The sequence below is a fragment of the Pituophis catenifer genome, unplaced genomic scaffold (assembly GCF_029215685.1).
Source record: "Pituophis catenifer annectens isolate HBS135680 unplaced genomic scaffold, rPitCat1.0.hap2 SCAF_6, whole genome shotgun sequence".
Taxonomy (NCBI): domain Eukaryota; kingdom Metazoa; phylum Chordata; class Lepidosauria; order Squamata; family Colubridae; genus Pituophis; species Pituophis catenifer.
This window is the reverse complement of record NW_027256886.1, coordinates 68,938,770-68,962,584: the sequence shown is the minus strand read 5'-3', so window position 1 is coordinate 68,962,584 and position 23,815 is coordinate 68,938,770. Positions and strand designations below refer to the sequence as shown.

At 37.2% G+C, this 23,815-nt stretch overlaps 1 protein-coding gene across 1 annotated transcript; it reads left to right on the top strand.

Moving 5' to 3' along the window:
* Positions 1–532: 532 nt before the first annotated feature.
* Positions 533–19,538, top strand: LOC139317820 (lipase member M-like). Its single transcript, XM_070944911.1, has 9 exons — positions 533–556; positions 2,076–2,169; positions 2,750–2,948; positions 3,782–3,891; positions 5,234–5,370; positions 9,133–9,279; positions 16,218–16,289; positions 17,826–17,891; positions 19,305–19,538. The coding sequence occupies exons 1-9, from the start codon at positions 548–550 to the stop codon at positions 19,536–19,538; spliced, it is 1,068 nt and encodes a 355-aa protein (XP_070801012.1). The 5' UTR covers positions 533–547.
* The last annotated feature ends 4,277 nt before the right edge of the window (positions 19,539–23,815 follow it).

Here is a 23,815-nt window from a genome sequence, read left to right as displayed (position 1 = left end):
GATATAAGCACCCCGTGGGCTGGATCCGGCCTGTGGACCTTGAGTTTGATACCTCTGCGCTAGCAAACTGGCTCTCATTATATTTTGCGATTGTGTGACTATCCATAAATTTACTTAATAAATATATTTACAGGGCTGTAAAGATTATAGGACTTAAAGAATTTAAAAGGAGCACTTTTCAGAGTTTTGCAGCTGTGAAGCACTGGTCTCAAAATATTATAGTAGCGATTGTCCTTTGGAATTCCTATATGGCTGCTTCAAAGACTGTCCTGTGTTTGAAAGTACAGCCTCACTCCATTTATTGCCCCAGCAGAAATATCTGCAGTTAACCAAATTTCTCATTTAGAATTTTTACATAATACTTTTTGTTAGATATATCTAGTATGAATACATATTTCAGAAAAACATGTGTCTTTTTCCATTGGTAATTACTCCATTATTTTATAGATGTTTCACCCTGTGGATGTTGATTGCTATGATAGCTATACAAGGAAATTTGAGTTCAGAAGAAGTGAATGGCAAAACGTTGATGAATCCTGAATCATTTATGAACATAGTAAGTTGAGCTCTTAGAATCGTAATCAGTACTCATCCAAGCATGTTAGACAGGATGGGCCGCTTCTCCTCCTTTCTTTTAAACACTATCACCTTATAGGATCTAAGAAGTATGTCTTTTCTATGGCAGCCTCTGCCCTATGCAATGCTCTTCTCCCTGAAATTTGGCAGCCTTCTACCCTCCTAACCTTCTGAAAACTTGGTGTTTTCCTCTAGTGAGGAGACTGCAAGTTCAGAAAATCCAGATAACAGATACCTCCCTAATTCCCTCAATTCTAAGAAAGAGAAGGAAGTCCAGTACAATCAGATTTACAAGATTCTTTTATTAGAGTGATTCTCAACAACAATAACTTCAGCTTTCCCATGGAGTTGATTTCCCCTACTGATCAAATTAGTGGGACTGACACAAAGGAAAGCACAGTGGTCCCAAGTGAGTGGATGTAGGTTTAAACCTTTAAAGCAGGGGTCTCCAATCTTGGCAACTTTAAGCCTGGTGGACTTCAACTCCCAGAATTCCCCAGCCAGCAAAACAAAGCAGAACACAAAAGAGGACTAAAATTGTGTCACACTCCCTTCCCCAAGTTGAGTTTGACACTTTCCTTCCCCAGGGGAAATTACCAAAAGAAACACTGTTAAATTAATCAAATACCCCATCAGGTATCTCAATCACAAAAGCTCGGAAGGGTATAAAAATCAGCATACTCACCTCCTGGTCAGCCCGGAACCCAATTTTGTTGTCACTGTGGTCCTCTGGCTTTCCTGCAGCTAGTTTCCAAGTCACTCATTCCGTTCTCATATTGTCCTGGCTTTAGCGAAGGAACTGAAGATGTTCTTCTCACAACATATTAGCAAGCCAAATAAATATTTTATCAAAGAAACAAGGAGGTGTGATGATACTTTTTTAACCTATTCGGTGCAGTTTTAAAGGTTGAAATTTTCATATTCAGTTCCACCCATAAGTAAGATGACATGAAGCTTGCATTCCAGACCATCTTAAATATTCTGCCTCATGTTAAATATACTTGGTTAAGCAGTCTTGTTGTCTGAGGAGTTAGCAACACTTGAGTGCTTCTGGGCCTTGAAGTTAATTCAGGTTTGGAGGGCAGATTACTAGGCAGACTAAGAAGTCATAAAGCATCTCAGAAGGAGGCAATGCCAAATTTCTTCTTAATTGCTGCCAGGATTTTATGTAGGATATGGTCAAAAAAAGTCAAAATGGCAGTCACAACAGTGGTTCAAATCTCTGCTATGCAAGATACATGAAAAAATAGTTTGATCACAGTTGTGGCCCCAAGTGTTGACAAGAAAACTCAATATACCCATATCATCACCAAACGTTGATCTTGACTCAATAATATCTGATTTTTTTTAAAAAAAAAATTATTTTCCTCATCAATTCAGCCATGATTTAAGTATTTTTCTGATGTAATCATTTCCTAGATAATTTCTGTTCCATGTATTGTATGTTCATTGTACCACAATCCATTCTACATTATAGATTTGTCTTTCAATCTTTACAGAGTGAAAGAATCAGATATTGGGGATATTGTTGTGAAGAATACGAGATCCTTACAGAAGATGGCTATTACCTAAATGTGAACAGAATTCCGGGAGGTAAAAAAAAAAAAAAAAGCAGAAATAAAAATTTATGGTCTGGGTACTTCTTGGGAAACAGAGCAGGGGTGTTTATTCATATCAACCTCTCTTCATGTATTCCTTGAAGAAAAACAGTATTGAAATGTCATTTCCCATCCAACACAGTTTTATGCAATTCTGATTCTAAAGGTAAAGGTAAAGGTTCCCCTTGCACATATGTGCTAGTCGTTCCCAACTCTAGGGGGCGGTGCTCATCTCCGTTTCAAAGCCGAAGAGCCAGCACTGTCCGAAGATGTCTCTGTGGTCATGTGGCAGAATGACTAAACACCAAAGGTGCACGGAACATTGTTAACTTCCCACCAAAGGAGGTCCCTATTTTTCTACTTGCATTTTTTACGTGCTTTCAAACTGCTAGGTTGGCAGAAGCTGGGACAAGTAATGGGAGCTCACCTCCTTACGTGGCACTAGGGATTTGAACCGCTGAACTGCTGACCTTTTGATCGACAAGCTCAGCATCTTACCCACTGAGCCACCGTGCCCCTATTCTGATTCTATGAACCTTATAATTAAAAATCTGACGTAAGAAATTCTTTTTCAGGCAATAAGTCTGGTATATTATTAATGCATGGACTAACTCTGGAGGGTAGTGTGTGGATATCAAATTTACCCCACCAGAGCCTGGGCTTCATACTAGCAGATGCTGGATATGATGTATGGATTGGAAATAGCAGAGGAAACTTCTGGTCTAGAAGACACAAGCACCTTTCAGTTAATGAAACAGAATTTTGGAATTTCAGGTTAGTATTTAAAATGTAGCTCTTACTGAAGTTGGTTATCGGTCAATTGATTACTCAACCAATTAATCGATTCAAAGGTCAATTAAAGAATGCCCTGCGCAAATAATCAGGAATTCAGGCAGTTCAGGTGATTATAGGTTTATTGCATGCTAAAGCTCTCTTAGAGAATCTGAATTACTCTGACAGTCAAAGCAAATAGGTGGTAGATAAGAATCGATGTAAATAAAATAAATAAAATTTTATGTAGAGACCTTAACTGTTCCTTTAGCCATCAAGAAACAAATATTTGTAGTCTTCAACATACTCTTGTTTGTTTCCATGGCTGGCATCAATGAAGCAGTGACAAGCTTTTGGGCTGAACAGTGTGGTATAGAAAACCAGATCATGACCATTCAGCCCAAAAGTTCTTCATCCTCTTCCTTAACAATGGGTTAATTGTGGTTTAATTCGCCAGGAGGAACAAGAGTCAAGGAAGCCTGGATCTTTTCTTGCATTCTATTATATACTACAGTGATTGCTAACTTACAATTTTATTCAAACTTGTTTGGTTGCAGTTAGCTATTAGCTGACCTAAAAAGCATTTCTATCTTCTCTTCATCCAGATCGATTTGTTATTTGCATATTCTGTTGGTTAAATATACTTGTTAATGATTTGCAAGGGGGAATTGCTCTTCTTTTGTTTCTCTCGACCTTTCCCAGAATTTAAGACTTTTCCAGTTTTTTGCATAATGTGTCCAAAGTAATATACTTTGAGTCTGTACCCCAGGAGAGAACTTTGGGTTGATTAGCACACAACACAATTTATATTTTACATGGCATCTTTACATTTGCAGTTTGCATGAAATGGGCATCTATGACCTTACTGCCATGACAGAGTTTATTTTACAAAAAACGGGACAGCAGAAGATTTTTTATGCTGGTCATTCTTTGGGATCCGCAATAGGTAAGTTGATGATTTGCCATTCTTTTTACCGGAAGGTTTTCCTGATACCTATAAAATCACTAACCAATTTCAGAGAAAAACTTGTTGCCAGATATATACTATCCCCCATATTGGCATCAGAGAGATTGATCCAGTGCTGAAATTACTTTTGGCTGCTTGAAGAATGGAGATGCCATCCTAGCAATGACCAAATGGTTTAAGTGTCAATACCACATATGTGCATTTTCCCCATCTTGAGCTGTCTAGAGTTTTACACTCTAGAGCCTAGAACCTAAAAGTCCATTTTTCCTCTGACAAAAGAGCCAATCCCTAGTTCCTATTTGCCTTCTTTCCTTTTTCCTGATTTTTTTCTCCAGATAGCTCATGATGCATATGTCTTTGCCCAGTCAGTACCATTTTTAATTCAAGGTTGCTAATCCCACAGCCTCTCTCACCATTTAGAAAACTATTTTTATTAAAGCCAGTTGGAATCCCTTTTTAAATCATGTCACACTTGTGATGACATCAAACTCAATGAAAAGTTGAAGTCTCCTTCCCCACCCTCATTGACTTCTGAGATGAATTCCTGAATTGAGGGTAGAACAAATAATATATGAATGAGAAGGAATTATATATGAATGAGTTAAACATATATTCTATTGGCACATATGAGGTCAGACATGAGAGCTTTCCATGAGGTAATACATTTTACAAAAACAATGGTGTGAAATAACAAAGAAAGCATTTCATGGACATAGTTATTTTCAAGAAAGTTAATTTTATGGATTTATTTTATTGGCCTTGCTTTCCAGAGTCTTTGTTCATCTCCTAATATCTTTTCCTGGGTTTACCAATATTCCTTGGCTTTCTAAGTATTTTCATGGGCATCCTTCAGTCTCAAGAGGGACTGGGGGAATCCCAGTCATGGGGGAGCCTGCACAATTTATGGTTTCCTAATTCGAGGAAAGAAATCCAGGCAGGGAAATGTTTTGCTTGCCAAAACCAATGCCATATTTTCTCCTTCATTTAGGAAAATATAAAGTTCAACAAATGATCTTGGCCATTGTGAAGTTAAAATCACCCTCCACTCCCTGTAAAAGCAATTAAAAATATGAAATGAACGTATAAACAATGGTCAGTTGATAATCTAAATCAAGGGATTATAAACTTTGTTGACTTCAACCTAGGTAGCTGATGGTTTCAACCATAAAGGACTCTATAAAAAACTAAATTGTTAACTTTTACATATTACATGAGGTAGTCCTATGAAGTCTTCATACATTCCATTTTTGCCTGTAAATACAGAATTACTTTCCTCTGCATTTAAAAAGGTGCTAAATTAAAATGTTTTGTGTTTTCACAGCTTATATTGCATTTTCTGTCCGCCCACACCTGGCTGAGAAAATAAAACTGTTTTTTGCCTTGGGTCCTTCATACACATTACAGAAAGCCATAAGTCCCATATTACAAATAGGACGTTTGCCAGAAGTATTAATCAAGGTATGTACATTAAAGCTGAACCTATCAGCAAAGCCTTGGAAGTCTTCACTAGGGACTTAAAGGTAGGAAAGGTTTTCAAGAGCAGAAAGGGAGTGCTTACCATTTTGCTGATATTAATAGTTTTAGATACATTTCTACTGCTATACTTTAAGATATAATTCAGATTTAATATAATTTTAGTTTTTACATTATATATTTTTTTAAAGTTTATTAAATTACATTGTAATACAATACACAAGATATCGGTTTAACAGTGCTAATATGTATATAAATTGGATACATCGTTTTGTTATAGTGTCTTATGATTTACCCACTTATTTTACTATTTATACTATCCCTTGTCCCTTCTTTATTCGATCTTCTATCCATTTATACCAGAGTCCCCACACCATATAGTATTCTGATTCCTCCTTCTCGTTAATCTCATATGTTAGTTTGCTCATTTCGGCACATTCTAGGATTTTCCGAATTAAATGTTCTTCTGGTGGTGTTCCCTTTTCTTTCCAATGCTGTGCGTATGTTAATCTAGCTGCCGTAATGATATGTATAATTAAGTATCTCTTTTTTTTTTTTCATATGTCCTCTTTAGTACTCCCAGGAGAAAGGTTTCAGGAGCCAAATCTATATTTTCCTCAATTATTTCTTGGATCCAATTTTGGATCTTTTTCCAATACTTCATCGCTTTGGGGCACATCCATCACATATGAAAGAAGGTACCCTGGTGGTAGTCACATTTCCAACAGTTTGTGCTTGTGTTAGGGTAGATTTTGGCTAATCTTGTGGGGGCTAAATGCCATCTATATAGCATTTTATATTGATTTTCTTTAAATGCTACCACTCTTGTCAGTTTGTAATTTCTATTCCAAATTATTTCCCAATCAGCTAAATTTATACTATGTCCTATATTTTTTGCCCACACAATCGTTTGTTCTTTTACCACCTCTTCTGCTCTATCATATTCTAATAGGTAGTTATATAATTTAGCTAGTACTTTTTTTCCGTGCCTATTAATAATTTATCAAATCTGTTTGGACCCGTCTCTATTCCGAATTTCTCTTTGTCTTTTTGGTGCCTAGCTCTAATCTGCAAATATGGCCACCAGTCAATGTGGATACCCTGTTCTCTCAATGATTCATTGGTTTTAAGATTCCCGCAACTGTCTAAAATATCCTTGTACTTAAACATTTTATCAACACCTAGCGCATTGGGGTATATTATAGCTTCCATTGTTGAAAGCCAATTTGGGACCTTCATATACTGTTTTTGCCCAATTTTCTTCCAGGTTTGTAATAAAGTGTCCCGTATCTTAATGGTGATAGTGGACATCCTTGTCTTACCCCCTTCTTTATCTGGAATGATTTAGTCATATCTCCATTTAATATTATGTTTGCCCTTTGTTTATTGTACATTGTCTTTATCATTCTCTCAAAGTTCATTCCAAGTTTCATGATTTTAATTTGTTCAATCATAAACTCCCAATTTAAGTTGTCAAACACTTTTTGGGCGTTTAGAAAAACTAATGCCATTTTCTTTTCAGGGTGGGCCTCGTAATATTCTAGAATATCAATGACTTATTATTCTTCAATCTGGAAATTGCCATCTTCAATTCCTCTATTGTGACCTCTCTATTCAACTCCTCCCTCTCCTCTTCTCCTGTCAATACTGGTTCATTTTCTGAAAAATACTGCACAATCCTTTCTCTAGGAACTTCATCGTCTTTATAGAGTTCTGTATAGATTCACGAGCAATTTCAAGCTTATCCTCTTCTTTATTTTGTAGGTTTCCTTTCTTGTCTTCCAATTGATGAATACTCCGTTTTTCATTTTCTTTCTTTAATTTGTAGGACAACTATCTGCCGGGTTTGTTGGCGTTTTCAAAATAATATTGTTTCGATTGTTTTATTTTATAAGCCAAATCCTGGTCTAATAAATTCAATTTATGTCTTAACATTGTCCAATTCTCTTTTGTCACCTTGTCTCCTGGGTTTTGCTGCAGCTTCTTTTCCACTTTCCCCAGTTCTTCCTGTAGGGCAGTTTGAGCCTTCCGCTTTTTTTTTAATTTTTATATGCGTTGTATGATATTGTTAAGCCTCTTAAATATGCCTTCATTGTGTCCCATATGTTTGTTCGGGCTGTTTCTTGATTCTCATTTTCTTTGAAAAATAGTTTTAATTCTCCCCTGGTTTTTTCTATGTATTCTTTATCCCTTAGAAGTTGTGTATTTAATCTCCATCTCCTCATCTTTTTCCTCTGTGAAACCCTCCACTTAATTTCTAGGGGGTTGTGTTCTGCCCATATGTTTGGTGTAATTTCTGCGGAATCAATTTCTAATCCCACTTTTTTGCTAACCCACATCATATCTATTCTAGACCATGATATTTGAGGGTTCGAATAGAAAGTATATTGTTTCTCATCTGGATGTAGGGTCCTCCAGATATTTATTAAGTTCATTTCTTCCATTAGATCAAAAAAGATTTTGGGTAGCTTGTCTCTTTTTTTTTTCTTTGCCGCTCCTGTGATCTTTATCAGAGTCTGATATCCCATTGAAATCTCCCACTATACAGATGTTGCTATATTCCATTTTACTTATTCGTTCGTGGAGTTTTTTATAATATTTTCCCTGATTTTTGTTTGGGGCATATATAGCTACCAATAATACTGATGAATTTCCTCTTTTTATATCAATCATCAACGTCCTTCCTTTAGAATCAGCATATTTTTGTTCTGCGGCTATCCCTCCCTTGACGTATATTGCCACCCCCTCTTTTTTTTCCCGCTAGTGAAGACTTTCCCTAGTTTATTATATTCTAAATACCTATCGTCTTGTTTACGTATGTGGACTTCCTGAAGGCATATAATATCAGCATTTTGTTTGGCTAGTTTTGTGAATATTTGTTTTCTCTTTCTTCTCTGCAGTTTTTAGAAGGATACCCTGAGTTTATTCTAAGGTACAGGATCATTTGAAGCAGGGGTGGGTTCTACTTACCTTTATCACCAGTTCGCAATGCATGAGCAGATTGCTGGGGCAGTGGGCGGGGCCTCCCACCGGTTTTACTACCGGTTCTTGCGAAGTGGTCCAAACTGGGGGCAACCCACCACTGATTTGAAGGCATTAGGGATTTCAGGTTTGTCTTCAATGTCCAGTTTTATTGTCTCATCTACTTGATTCCATTTTTGACCTTGTGCACATGATGCTCCTCTTGAATTTTGCTTTTAACATGAGCAACTTTTATTTCTGTTAGGTTTATTTATTATAAAGACCACACAAAATTGTTTTATTTATGCAAAATTAAACCCCTGTGTTGTTCTTCTGCCTATACGTTTACAACTCTTATTTAATCTATTATTTCTATCTTTATGTTCTATTTTTATGTTCCCATTCCTATATTTGTAGCACTGAGTTTTCTTATCAGAACTGTTTCTTAGTTCTTTAAAGCAGCCGTTTCAAGCTGTGGCCCAAATCGTTCCTTTTTCCTTCACCCAGGTGGTGAGTTTATTCTTCCATAATTTCTAATATATAGCACTTTATAGCAAATTCATATTTTTTTAACAAAAGTAAACTAAAGAACAAGGCCAAATTCTTTTATAAATCTGAAAATTGGAAAAATAATTGAAATGGGAAGAATCTCCAAAACTTATTTACATAGCCTGCAGCTGTTTTCTTAATTTAAGGATTTTAGAATATTAAGCTTCTTAATTTGCCAGTTTGTTTAAGAAAGCCATTGGAAAGATTCACAGGAAAAAGGATTCCTTGGTTTTGCAGCTCATATTTGGGAAGAAGGAATTTGTTCTGCTGAATCCACGCCAGAGAACAGCTCTGGCCCAACAATGTAGACGGCAACCAGCTGATGAACTCTGCAGACAAGCACTTTCTCTTATTGGTGGATTTAATCTGAAGAATTTAAATAAGGTATTTAAATGAAGTTTTTCAAAATGTTAAAGAAAATGAAGCTTTTTAAAGGATGTCCCCACACTTATATAGTTAAAGAGTGAAATAGTCCAAGATAAAGAGTTTGCAAGACAAAATACATTTCCTAAAAAAAATTCCCACAAGACTTAAATGAAGGATGCTGGCAAAAATGTTGCAGGAGGTTTGACAACTGTGTTGTCCAGCACCACACGGGATGTGTCTTCAGTCTTTAATAAAGGGCATCCTTTTGATGTCTTTCAGTTTCATAATTCTATGATTCTATTAATTTAATCCTAGCCTGGAAGCTCAATTTGCATTGGGAAAGTATGCAAGGGTATGTGAATGTGTGGAGCTTTTGATTCAGATTCTCAACAATATAGATATACATTTGCAAGTATTTCTATGATCTGAGTCTCTGGATGAAAACAACATTAAAAAAACAATGCCAATGGTGCTGATCATTCTTTGGTGTGTCATACTTTAAAACACATTGCATTTAAACAGTGAAAGGTAAATAACAACATAATCTTCATATTTCATCTGGATATCTATTCCTCCCTCCCTCCCTTCCTGTTGTATGAAATTACTCAGTGATGAGCTCAAGTTTAGCTTAGATCCGTGATGGCGAACCTGTTGCAATATTTTCAGGATCAGACTCAATAATGATAATAAGAGTTAGAGGTTTAAATATATTTCTCTTTAATTATAACAGGCATTCTATATTCACTGAATATTCACAGATAGAAGCAAGGAAAATGGTGAAGGTGGCTCCTTATATATACAAGGGGTGGAGCCAAGAATGGGAGTGGTGAATTATGAATACATTAGGAACCAAAGAATAAGTTAACCCCCGATGTCCCATATATACATTATTTACACATTAGGGAATAAGGCATTTACATCTCACAAATCCCCCTCTAAATGCCGGTTCGCTATACAACACCAATTACATTCAGATTCAGGACAATATAAGACATATAATTTTGATGTTAAATATTTGTGCTGTTTAGAAGGTAAAGGCTTCGTCAATATGTCAGCTAATTGTTCAGAGGTATCACAATGCACTGCTTTGATAAATCCATCTTGAGACAATTGTCTCACATGCTTAAATTTTATATCTATATGCCTGGACCTTTGTCCAATGGCATCGGATCTGGATATTTCAATGGCTGCTTTATTATCTTCATGCATAACAAAAGGCAAAGCAGGTTTTTTCCAAACATCTGAAATCAAATCATTAAACCATACAAGGTTATTTGCAGCTTTGGACAAACAAACATATTCCGCTTCTGTGGTCGAAGTGGCTACCAGTTCTTGTTTACCAGTGTACCAGTAAACTGGACAGTCATTTAATAGAAAAATATAACCAGAAGTGCTCTTTCTGCATGATATATCTCCAGCCCAATCCGCATCTGCGTAACATGTAAGTTTTGGTTCTTTATCATTACTAGGTTCTAATACTAAGCAAAAGTCTAATGTACTTTTCAGATATCTTAGAATTCTTTTGACCGCTTCCCAATGATACATTGTTGGTTTGCTAACATATCTTGACAATAAATTGAGTGGTAATGCAATATCTGGCCTGGTCCAATTAGATATATAAAGAAGTGAACCTATGACTGATCTATAAAATGTATTATCCTTGAATTCAGGGGAAGATTCATCAGTGTTTCTAAGGAAATCAGTTTGCATAGGAGTGTCACAGGGTTTGGCATTGTTTAAATTGCATTTGTTCAGAAGTTCAATGATTTTATCTTTCTGAGTAAGTTTGAATCCCCTTCTAGTTTTGTTAATTTGTACACCAAGGTATTTGTTTACTTTACCTAGAGATTTCAACGAGAAATGTTCGTTTAGCTTATTTACAAAGGTTTCTCTTCTCTCCTTGTGTTTTCCTATATATAAAATATCATCTACATAAATTAACACAAATTCAATGTGATCATCACTCTTTTTTACAAAGAAACAGTTATCAGCAGTGGTAGCGTTGAAATCCATGGTCTTAAGTACTTTTACCAAGCAATCGTACCATCTTTTGCCAGATTGCTTTAATCCGTATAGACTCTTGTTCAATAGCCAAATTTCATTCTTATTAGTGTATTGACTGTGTGGTGCTCTTACATATATTTCCTTATCTAGTTTTGCGTGTAAATACGCAGTCTGTATGTCATATTGAAATACATCAAGATTGAGTGCAGATGCCACTACTAGAGCTGTTTTAACACTCTCTGTTCTCACTGTGGGGGAGTATGTGTCAGTGTAGTCCTCTGGATATTTTTGTGCATAACCTTGTGCAACCAATCTAGCTTTGTATAGAGTATTGCCTCCTTCTAGATTCTTAATTTTATAAATCCACCTGGTACCTATAATCGTTTTATCTTTAGGTGCAATCGCAGGTGTAAACACATTTAATCCTTGCAAACTTTCCATCTCTTTTTTCATAGCTGGTTCCCATTTTTCCTTTTCTTCACGAGGGAGTTTTAATACTTCCTCATATGTATTAGGTGTCATTTGTTCACCATCCATATGCATTATGTAATCTCTGTATTTATTTGGTACTTGATTTCTATTGTTTCTAATAGCTCTTTCGGGTTTGCTATGGTTATCATGCAAATATCTTGCTTCCTTTTTTGTTAATGTGTCTGTCTTTATTTTGTGCTGACTATTTGTCCAAGTTTTGGTTTTGTTTTTATTTTTGTTGATATTTTGATTTTCTATTGTCCCTTCCTCACAAGATTTTGTATCTTTGCATTTATTTGGAAATATTTCATTAAGATGTAATTTAGACCAATTGGCCTGTTCATGGAACACAGCTGTTCTGGAGACTATAAATTTGTTATTATTATCAATGAATCTGTACCCTTTGGTGCCAGTTTCATATCCCATAAATCTTAATCTTCTGGATACGTTTTCTCCCTTTCTCCTCAACTGCTTAGGTATGTGTACGTCTGCAGTGACTCCAAATATGTGCATGTGTGCTAATTTGGGTTTCCTATTATACATCACCTCATATGGTGTTTTATTCACAATACTGGACCAGGTTCTATTTTGAGTGTAATTTGAATAATGTAAGGCCTCTGACCAAAATTGTTTGCCTAAACCAGCATCCTCTAATGTGCACCTAATCATGGTTTGTAGTGTGGAATTCTTTCTCTCTGCAATCCCGTTTTGGAACGCAGAAAATGGACTAGACGTGAAATGTAGCATTCCTCTATCCTTTAACCATTGGGAGAATTCTTTAGACATGAATTCACATCCCCTATCTGTCATAATTTGTTTTATTCTGATATTATGTTGTGTTTCTATGCGTTTGTAGAATTCCTTAAATTTCTGAAAGGTTTCATCCTTGTGTTTTAATGTGTAAACAAAACCATAGCGACTGTAATCGTCTACTATTGTTAGGAAGTAACGTTTTCTATAAGTGATTGATGGAGTTAATGGACCAACTAGGTCCATATGTACTAAGTCAAAAATTTTGTTAGTTGATCTGTTGGATTTTTTTGGTCTGGGACTAGTTTTTAGTTTAGTGGATTTACATACTGAGCATTCCAAATAATTTTCACAATTTTTTATTTTGACACCTTCTGCGTGTTCAGTCATTTTTTGTACTACAGGAAAACTTGCATGTCCTAACTTCCTATGCAAGATGTGAGCACACTCATCATGAATTGGTTTACCTATTCTTGGTTTCTTCTCATTGTGTGTATTTGCGTGATCATGAGATATTTTACATTCATCATTGTCACTGTTACTAACATTTTCATCATCTGCCTCAATACAATCTTCCATATTTGAATCAATGTTATGTAACCATCTTTCTTTTGTTATTAGATAGGGTAGGCCTCCTTTAATCATCACAGTGCCTACATTTGTTTTGTCCTTCTCTAAAGTTGCTTTCCCCTTTGAGAAAACTATATTGATGTCAGAATCTCTGCTTAGTTTTATGGCACTTAGTATGTTATGAGGTATTTCTGGAATTAACAATACCCCCTCTATTTTTCCTAGGCCAGGCAAGGTCACATTTCCTCTGCCTAATACTTGAACCTTTTCTTGATTAGCTACCTTTATTACAAATTTATCTTCTGTAAATGAAGACAATATATTTTTGTTATTAGTGGTGTGGTTGGTTGCCCCAGAATCAATAAGCCAATTATTGTTCTCATTTTGTTGTGTTTTAGTGCTGTCTTGTTTATTTAGTCCATTCAGTGAACCAGATTTTCTCTCTTTTGAATTTTCTCTACCCCCTCTACTATCTCTGTAATTTGGTGGGCTTCTATATTTATGTCTATCTGTGGAAGACTGTCTATAATTGTATTTGCTCCTATACTCTGACCTATGTCTCTCCTTTGAGATTTTGGGACAGTCTCTTCTATTGTGTTCCCTGGACCCACAATTATGGCATTTAAAAGCTTCATTGTATTTTTCCTGGAAAGCTACCTTCCTAAAAGATTTGTGTTCTGTGTGATTGCTGGAACGATTTTTTCTTGAATTGTCTTCTGCTATCAATTTGTTAGATAGACTTTCTATGGATAAATATCCTAGATTGATGGTGTCTAAGTGTGACATAAAACTATCCCATGATGAATCAAGTGAATTGATAATAACACTTTTCATTGTTTGATCTGAAATCACTTCCCCCCTCAAATGCAGCTCAGCTCTTATTTTGTTTAGAGATATCAAATGCTCACTTATGGAAACCCCTGGTTTTACTCTGGAAGAAAAGAAATCCTTAGACATTCTTGTAGTGGTAGCTACACTATCGCTGTGAAACAGATTAAACATGCATTGAATTATTTCTGAAACAGTTAGGTTTGGTTTGATGCTATGATACATTGCAGGAGACACGCTAGATATTATTAAGAAAAATGCTCTATGATGTAAACAATCTATTTTTAAAGTCCAAGGTCTTCTTGGAGGACTAGTGATAAAGAATAGTAAATTTTCTTTCATAAAGACAACCTGGAGCTGTTGATACCATTCTTGCAAATTAATGCCATCAACTCTAAGTTTTGGGAAGTCACTGGGTAAGTTTCCCACATTATTTTGTCCATTACTTACAACCTGAGGTAGTCCGTGGTCTCGCAAGTGCAGGAAATTGCAAAACGGCATGGGGATGCTCGCAACGAGTCTGCGCGGTTCTCTGGCCAGTTCAAGTCTTTCCGGACCGTCTACGTAGTTTCGCACATGCGCGTTGCTCATTTTTTCTTTGGCGTCGTCGTGGAAGGTTCTCTTCATTGCAGCTCGCTCGCTCCGCTCCTCTTCAGACGAGTCGGTTTCTGGCTCGGTTTTAGGAGTTTTGATGGCGGCGACTGTTCTTTTCTTTCTTTTGTGTGCGTTGGTACTTGATCCGGTCTGCGGTGTAGGGCGGAATCGACATGGCTCTCTGGGCTCGGGCGTCGTCGCTCTCGAAGTCAGGATGGGAGCGTGCAGGTCTTGAGGTATCGGCTTGTTCTCTAGCTTCTTCGTTGTCGCTTTGGAAATTTTTAATTTTGGCCCAAATGCAGCAAAAAGCGTCTTCATTGCTGACTTTACTTGGGATTTCGTTAAGTCGTCTTCGCTTTCTGATTCTGGTTCTTCTGAAGAGTTTGAATCTTCCTTTTCACTTTCGTTGTCTGATAACGTTTTTCGCGCCAGAAATTTTGAACTGAGCATTTTGATTGGCTCTGCTTCGCTCACTTTGGAGGCTTGTTGGAACCAAGATGGCTGCCATTCAAAATTTCGCGCGGGATCACATCTTTTCTTTTTCATAATGACTTTCTCTGTAGTCATATCACTCACAGTTTTTTGGTCTTTGGGTTTCTCTTTAGCAATGTTTTTCTCTCTCGCTGCTCCGCTGTTTTTCAGCATTTCTTGGAGATTCGCGATGAGGCTTTCATCATTCTTCTGGCTTTTTAATAGTTTTAATATCTCTGACCTGAGTTCGTTATTTTCTATTTCGATTTCCTCCTGGTCATTATTTTCATTTATTAGTTCTTCTTCTTCAGTGGTATATTCTTCGGATTCTCTCGAAATCGCGTTTGTGGATTCGTTGATTATTTCTTGTTCAGTTTCTATTTCTTTGCTGTAGGCCCTGTTGTTGAGCCTATCTTTCTTAGACATCTTTAAGTATTTATTGAGTCAATTAACCATCCTCTGCTACCAGCTTGTTGCAATATTTTCAGGATCAGACTCAATAATGATAATAAGAGTTAGAGGTTTAAATATATTTCTCTTTAATTATAACAGGCATTCTATATTCACTGAATATTCACAGATAGAAGCAAGGAAAATGGTGAAGGTGGCTCCTTATATATACAAGGGGTGGAGCCAAGAATGGGAGTGGTGAATTATGAATACATTAGGAACCAAAGAATAAGTTAACCCCCGATGTCCCATATATACATTATTTACACATTAGGGAATAAGGCATTTACATCTCACAGAACCTATGGCATGCATATCTGTGGGCATGTGAACATTGCCCTAGCTCAGCTCCAGCGTGCATGCATGCTTCCAACACTGCCCCTCCCCTCCCAGGAGTCTCCATGCGGCCCATTTTGGATGCCAGGTAAGTATAGGGCTTGTGTGGAGGCTCTCGGAGGGCATTTCTGGCCTCTGGAGGGTCTCCGGAGGTGGGGAGGCCATTTTCTCCCTCCCCAGGCTCCAAGAAAGCTTCTGGAGCCTGGGGAGGGCAAAAAATGGGCCTACCAGGTCCATTTTTGCCATCATGTGCCAAAAGTGGGGGGAGTGTGGCGGGGTCACATGTGCATGGGCGGGCGGGCATGGGCGGCATTGAATTATGGGTATGGGCACGTGCGTGCATGACCCCCCCACGCTCCCCCCACTTTTGGCACATGACGGCAAAAAGGCCTAGATGCTTCTCATCTTTTACGCAGTACAGTTCACAGAAGCCTTTTGCAGTATAAAATTCTTCTAAACAGTCTTTTCTTTACTGTTTCTAGAGCCGTTCTGATGTGTATATTTCACATTTCCCAGATTATACTTCAGTAAAACACATAATCCACTTGAGCCAGGTAAGGCTCATTTTGATGATTGAATTCAACAAACGTTGTCATCTTTTAATTAAAAAATCCCCATGGTCAGGTAAAAATAATCATAAAGTAGTCTTTTGAGAATTCCAATAAGAATAAGACAAAACCAAGGTAAGTAAATACCTTTAACTGCTGGTTAAATTAGTTCAGCAAATTCTTAATTGAAGACAGCATTTGCTTAATGATGGAAAACGTCTTTCAAAAATATTGCACATCTCAGTCCTTCTGAAAGGCTGTTAATTAAGAAAAGAAATACTTGAACATAGTCCTTTTTGACATTTATATTGTATTGCGTTTTACTAATCTGAGTGAAATGTTAATATATATTGCTAGTGCATGTATGATATGCCATACGCTAAACAATGAACACATTTTGTCTAATCCAAAAGTGAATGGGTTTTCTTTAGATACCTGGATGCCACATTGATTTTTAAGTTATCTCGAGTATCAAAGAAAGATGGGGAGAGGGTGAATGCATGATCAAAGCCTTAATGTATGTAAAAAAAGGGGGAAAGGGGAAGGAGTTTAACCTTTTTGACTCACCCATCTATCTGGAGATGTCCATGGATGCATATGGCTTACATGCCAAAGCCTGTACAAATATGATTTGTTCAGGATAACTACTTGGAAATGTTTTTCTTTAAAAAAATAAAACTTTAGAAAGATCTTTTAAGATAACCATTCCAGAATGCTTTGGAGTGAAAACCTGAGCTTTTCATTGGCCATTTTGTAGTTGGGAAAGTAGAACCTATGAGTTGAGTTGTAAGATATAAGATTTATGAAAAAAATGTCCTCCATTTTTAACATAAACAAAATGGCTGACAGTGGCTTTGGTAAGGCACATGGTGTTCTACCGGTAGTCCTCAATTTACGACCACAGTTGAGCCCAACATTTATGTTGCTAAGTGAGAAATTTGTTAAGTGAGTTTTGTCCCATTTTACGACTTTTCTTGCCATATTTGTTAAGTGAATCACTGCAGTTGTTCAGTTAGTAACATGGCTGTTAAGTGAAATCTGGCTTCCCCATTGACTTTGCTTTGTCAGAAGGTTGCAAAAGGGGATCCCATGACCATAGGACACAGCAACCGTCATAAATATGAGTCAATTGTCAAGCATCCGAATATAGATCATGTGACCATGGGGAAGCTGCAACGGTCATAAGTGTGAAAAACTGTCACAAGTCACTTTTTTCAGTGCCATTGTAACTTCGAACAGTCACTAAGCAAACTGTTGTAAGTCAAGGACTACCTGTAGTTAGGTCCAAGATCTTAACATCCAGTTCTGACTAGTTTTGTTTTTTTATTTTTTGCTGGCTGTATGACAATAAACAACTTCATGGAAATGATAAAAACTGTGAGTTGTCTCGATATCTTCTCATTGGAGTTAACTCCCCTTAAATGGTAACGAAACATGATTGGAGGATTTCTGCATCATTTTTGTCTTTACACTTCATTATTATTTTTATAATAGAAAAATATAGTTCCTTATGTCTCTGTTGTGTTTTCTTTCTTATTCCAGTTAATTAAAAGTGGGCTTTTCAGATATTTTGACTATGGCTTGAAGAACATAGATATCTATAACCAGGTTGGTGGTGCTGGATTTTGACATTTCTTTAATGTAGGGTTTGTTGCATTTTTCCATGGGAAAGAAGACAAATAATGAACATTTGATTCCTAAATCTCATACTATAATGATTGTTTTCTGCCAAGCTACCAGATTATTCTGTGAAATACTTTTATCCTGGGTAACTAAAAATAAGGTATAAATAATTGAAAGTATTTTTGATTTGAAAACTTCCTATTGTTTTGGAAAATCCCAATAAGTAAAAATTTTCTGTTTATTGGAAAGCAATAGACACGTGTTTTCAGGAAAGTAGTTGGGATAGAAGTGGAAGGATATGGGGAGGACATTACACCTGCTTCTTCTGCTTTAGAGTGAAGAATTTCTGGAATGACGGCATTTAGCATTGAACTGAAGTCCTCAAAAAGGACCCATGCACAGGTCCCAGGGATTCAAGATCATATTGACAGCCTCATCTGTTGATCAATTTGCTCAGTAGGCAAACTGCAAGGGTGTGTGTGTGTGTCTAACAGCAGATCCATGATGACTTTCAAAATGGGCCACCACTAACCTCTCAAAGGACTTCATGACTATAGATGTCAGATGGCTTATAGTCATTCAGCTCCCTGATGCAGGGTTTGTTAGGAACTGGGATGATGATAGAAGGGACAAAACACATCTTCAGTAATTTATTAAACAGCTGTTTTAAGATGGGGGCTAATTGTTCAGCACAGTCTTTCAAGCAAGAAGGAGTCACTCTGTCTGGGCCTGTTGCTTTCCCGATCTTTTGTCTAGGACATAGAACTCACACATTTTTTTTCTGAGATCACTACAGATGAGATCACTCCACAAGGGTGGAGATAGGTGTAGGGAAATTAAGAAGCGTTCCTATATTCTCTGCAGGGCTTTGAGCATCTTTAAAATATAAGTACAATATGGATATAGCCTGCAGTAAGTACAGTGCAGAATACAAAATTTTAAAAGTGGTTCAGTCAGAGACTATATAACAAAGAGGACTAAATAGAAATGGGGATGCAGAAAATATACAGTACCTGTACTCTTTTTTTCTTTTTTCTTTTTCTTTTAATTAATTAATTTCTTTTAATTAATTTTAATTTAATTAATTTAATTCTTGTCCATAGTCATTTTCTATAAAACATCTTACTAAAAGGAATGGATGTCTCTGAATGCCTGATATCTTGAGGAGCACCTGCTACAACTCAGCACCTGTCTGAGTTTTTGCATTTTGGCACAATCTATAGCAAAACAAGGAATGCAGTGAAAGAATCTATGACAATTCACTACCCTGATTCACAATTTCTTTGGGCTTCTCTGGATACTTGTATGGAAGAAGTCCTTTTGTTCAATTCCCCCCCTCGTATTGAATTTTGTTCTAGGAGAATTTCTAATTTTCTCACGCTGTTTTCTTTTCCTCAGACAACTCCACCGTTCTACAGGATAGAGGCCATCACTGTGCCAGTTGCTATGTGGGCTGGAGGACAAGATTGGGTTTGCCAGCCAATGGAAATTGCACAGTTACGCTTTCGAACAACTAATGTTGTCTATTATAAAGAGTTCCCTGATTGGACTCACTGGGATTTTATTTGGGGCATTGATGCTCACCAACGTGCATACAAGGTAATCCTGGGCCTGATGGAGAAATATCGATGAAGCCACCTGGAATTAAAATTCCACTGTTCTCATTGTACCTGTGGAAGTGCCAGATACTCAAGTGTTTTTTGTTTCCTGAGTTTACGTTGACTGTCTTTATTGTTCATTTGATTTGTGTTCAAATTTGCTTATCCTTCCATTTTATTTATGAACCATAGTGTGTTTCTTTCCTACTGAAGAATTAAGTCTAGATCCTACTACTAACTTAATGTAGATCCTAAAGTTATAAACAATGTAACTTCCTAAACTTTTAACTTGTAGGCGGGTTTGCAAGTTTTCTTAAATAAATAAATCTGATCTGAACACTGGCATAATGTGTGCTACATTCATCGGCTTAGTCAGTAGTTAATAGAAAGATTCCCATAATATAGGATGATTCCAATAGTAATTCCATACCATACATGCCAAGGTCTCTCTCCCAAATGATGTAAAGGCATATTTACTTATCCAGTGGAACTTCTCTTTGTATTCCTCATTTTTTGCCTCTCCATAATGCTGCAGATTTTCTTTACAGGAGTTAGGCATCTCCTAACTTTCCATGGGAAACTGGGAGATTGTCAAAGGATAAAGAAAGCATCCATATGAAAAGCTCCCCAGAAAACTAGACTAAAATTAAAAGCTGATACAATGGGAGCTGATATTTTATATTGAATCGGATTACCTTGACTGTCATTATTCAACTGATTAATGTTCAAATTTGGTTACTACTATAATAAAAGGGATTCATTTGATAGGGAGGTCTCGCTATTGGATTAAGTCAGAAGATATTCGTCAAGAGGATGTAGAGCAGGGGTGTTAAACTCAAGGCCCATTGGCCAGATCTGGACCACGGGGTGCTTAAAACTGGCCCATGGGGCCACCCTGGAAACAGTGAAGGAGCAGTCTGCAGTGCCTCTGCCAGCAAAAATGGAGCTTGGGTAAGCCACGGGTGGCCCTCCCAAGCTCCATTTTCATTGGCAGAGGTTTGCAGGATGCCTTCACAGCTGAAAATGGAGCTCGGAGCCCGTTTTTGCTGGCAGAGTGCTCAGGCCACCACAGGCACCCTTGACACAAGTGATGACAAGTTTTCTGGAATATTAGTCCTTTTGATTGAGTAGGCCTGGTATGAGGTCAGTCACCATAATTTATGTTTTTCTCCAGAGCTAATTATTCCATTGTTTTATACCTGTTCCAACATGTAGATGTTGACAGCTACACAAGAAATTGTGAGTTCAGAAGAGCTGAACAGTTAAACATTGATGAATCCTGAATCATTTATGAATATAGGAAGTTGAGCTCTTAGAATCAATAATCATTGCAGCTGTGACATAATGTAATCCAATACATGTGTCTTCCAAATCTAGAAAGATGACATTGATGGATATATATAGAAGCTGTTATCTAGTGAAAAGGGACTAAAGCATTTTTTAAAAACAGAATGTCCTAATAAGACAGCTCCCTATTTAACCCAACTATAAAAAAATCAAGGATGTCCAGCATAATCAGACTTTCAGTTTTTATGGCCAATCTCAATAAACATAGTTTCAGCCTTCCTATGGAGTTGATTTCCTGGTTTGGTCTACCCAGTGGGGCTGACACAAAATTAAGCACCATGCTCCAACTGAATTGATGTAGTTTTGAAACTTGATTCACATGGTATTATCAAACTGAGTTATACACATTTTATCAAAAACAAGGTGATGTGACAATACTTTCTTAAACCAGTCCATGTGGCTCCTAATGTCCCCTTTTATTCGTAACCATCTCATGTATTCACAATCTGTTTATACGTTATCTGTTATCTTATATATGTTTTCCAAAATAAAGAAATAAAGAAAATAAAAATTGATAGATTCATTTTCAGTTCCATGTGTAAGTGAGATTACGTGGAGGTTGTATTCTAGCTAATACCGTTGTAATATATTGACCAATATTCAGAGTTTGTAGAGCTTGGAGTTTGTATTTTACCATAACATTCTGAATAAAATAAAAAAATATTTTTAAAAAACGAGTTTATTTACTCTGAGTTATAGGCAGGGGTGAAATCCAGCAGGTTCTGATAGGTTCTGGAGAACCGGTAGTGGAAATTTTAAGTAGTTCAGAGAACCGGCAAATACCACCTGTGGCTGGCCCCAGAGTGAGGTGGGAATGGAGTTTTTCCAATATCCTTCCCCCAGGAGTGGGGAGAGAATGGGGATTTTGCAGTATCCTTCCCCTGCTACACCTACCAAGCCATGCCAACCAAGCCACACCACAGCTACCAAGCCACACCCAGAGAACCGGTAGTAAAAAAAATTGGATTTCACCACTGGTTATAGGCCCATAGTCATAAAAGCCATGTGGTACCTAATCAAATGTACTTTCCAACATTGGCTAAGGGAGAGCATTGCATCAGTCTAGGCTGAAAGCTCTTTTCTGGGTCATCTATTTTAATGAGATATGTAGCTGGTGCCATTGTGGATCTCATACCACCAACTATGAACAGCTGGAGGTTATTGCCATCATCAGTTTGGTATTCTATGTGCAATAAGTTCTGCTTGTGAAGAGGGAACTTCTCCTGAGTGTAACGCCTCTTGAGGAAATACATGTGGGTCAGATGGCAGACCTTTTCTGTAATATCTCTTCCCACATATGCTTCTGGAGATCCTAGTTTGCTGAGAACAGCATACACAGGCTATTTTGCTGCATTAAATTGTGGGCACTTAACATTTAGAGATGAGATTAAAGCAAAAGTAATGAATTAAATAAGACTCGGAAATGGAAAATTACAGTTTATACTTAAGGAACAAGTTGAACAGAAATGACACAGAGCATATGATGGAATTCTACATTCTTTTAACTATCAGAAACCCTGTGTCTTTGTTCTCGGGAATGACTGTCACAAGTAAATGCCTTATTCTCCATTATGGAAACTGTATATACTCAGGGGTATTAGGGGTTAATTTATTCTTCCTCCCTTAATATATTCATATGTAACCACTCCCATACTTTACTCCCCCTTGTGAATATAAAAGGAGCTGTATGCACCTCCTCCTTGCTTCTATCTGTGATTACTCAGTGAATATAGAATGCCTACTATAAATAAACAGTGTTATGTTTGAATACTTTATTCAGGAATCAATTATTGAGTCTGATCCTTAAAATAACGCAACAATTTGGTAGCAGAGGATGGTTGAATTGACTCAATAAAACTTTAGATATGCCTAAGAGAGAAAACTCCAGAAACAAAAGAGAAAGACCCAACACCAGGGCACACAGTAAAGAAATGGAAGCTGATCAAGAAATGATCGATGAATCCACAACTGCAATATCGAGAGAATCCGAAGACTGCACTACAGATAACGAGGAGATAATGGATGAAACTGATGACCAAGAAGAGAACGAAATAGAAAACAACGAACTCAGGTCAGAGATACTAAAACTCTTGAAAAGTAAAAAAGATGATGAAAATCTCATCGCGAACCTCCAAGACATAATAAAAAACAACGGAGCAGCGAGAGAGAAACACATCCCAACAGATGAACTTAAAGAATCAAAAATGGTGAGCGAATTACCTGTAGATAAGAATATAACAAAAAAGAAGACTAACAGTCCCACACAAAATTTTGAATGGCAGCCATCTTGGTTTCAACAGACCACTAAGATGAGCGAAGCAGAGCCAACCAGAAAGCAGAATTCAAAATATCTGGCGCGAAAAGCCTTGCATGATGCAAAAAACAATAAAGAAAAAATTTACTCTTCAGAAGAATCAGACACAGACATCGAAGAAACTTCAATAGAAATGCAAATAGAATCAGCAATGAAAACGCTTTTTGCAACATTCGGTCCAAAACTAAGAATTACAAAAGAATCAACAAAAGCTAGCAATCGAGAAATAAAGGAAAGACAAGCAAGCAAGCAAACATCTCAGAATCTACCCGCTTCTATCCAAACAACGAGAGCTCCGACGCCTGAACCCAGAGAGCCCTGCAAATACCACCCCACGCCACAGACGATCCCAGGAACCAGCGATCTCAACAAAAATCATCTCAACAGAAAGAAACGAGTGCCTGTCGTCACCTGGACGCCCAAGATCGAACCGGAGACCGATTCATCGGAAGAGGAACGCTACGAGGGAGCTGCAGCAGCGAGAACCTCTCCCGACAGCTCCAGAAGCGAAATGAACAACGCACATGTGCAGAACTACGCAGACAACTACGGAGGACATGAAGAGCAGAGAGAGCCATTCAGACTCGTTGCAAGCATACCCACACCATTCTGCAACTTTCGACACTTGCAAGATCACGGACTACCTCCAG

Coding starts and splice junctions, on each gene's coding strand:
- LOC139317820 (XM_070944911.1), top strand. Junction 5,371..9,132: donor TGCCAGAAGTATTAATCAAG/GTATGTACATTA, acceptor TTGGTTTTGCAG/CTCATATTTGGGAAGAAGGA. Junction 9,280..16,217: donor ATCTGAAGAATTTAAATAAG/GTATTTAAATGA, acceptor TACTGTTTCTAG/AGCCGTTCTGATGTGTATAT.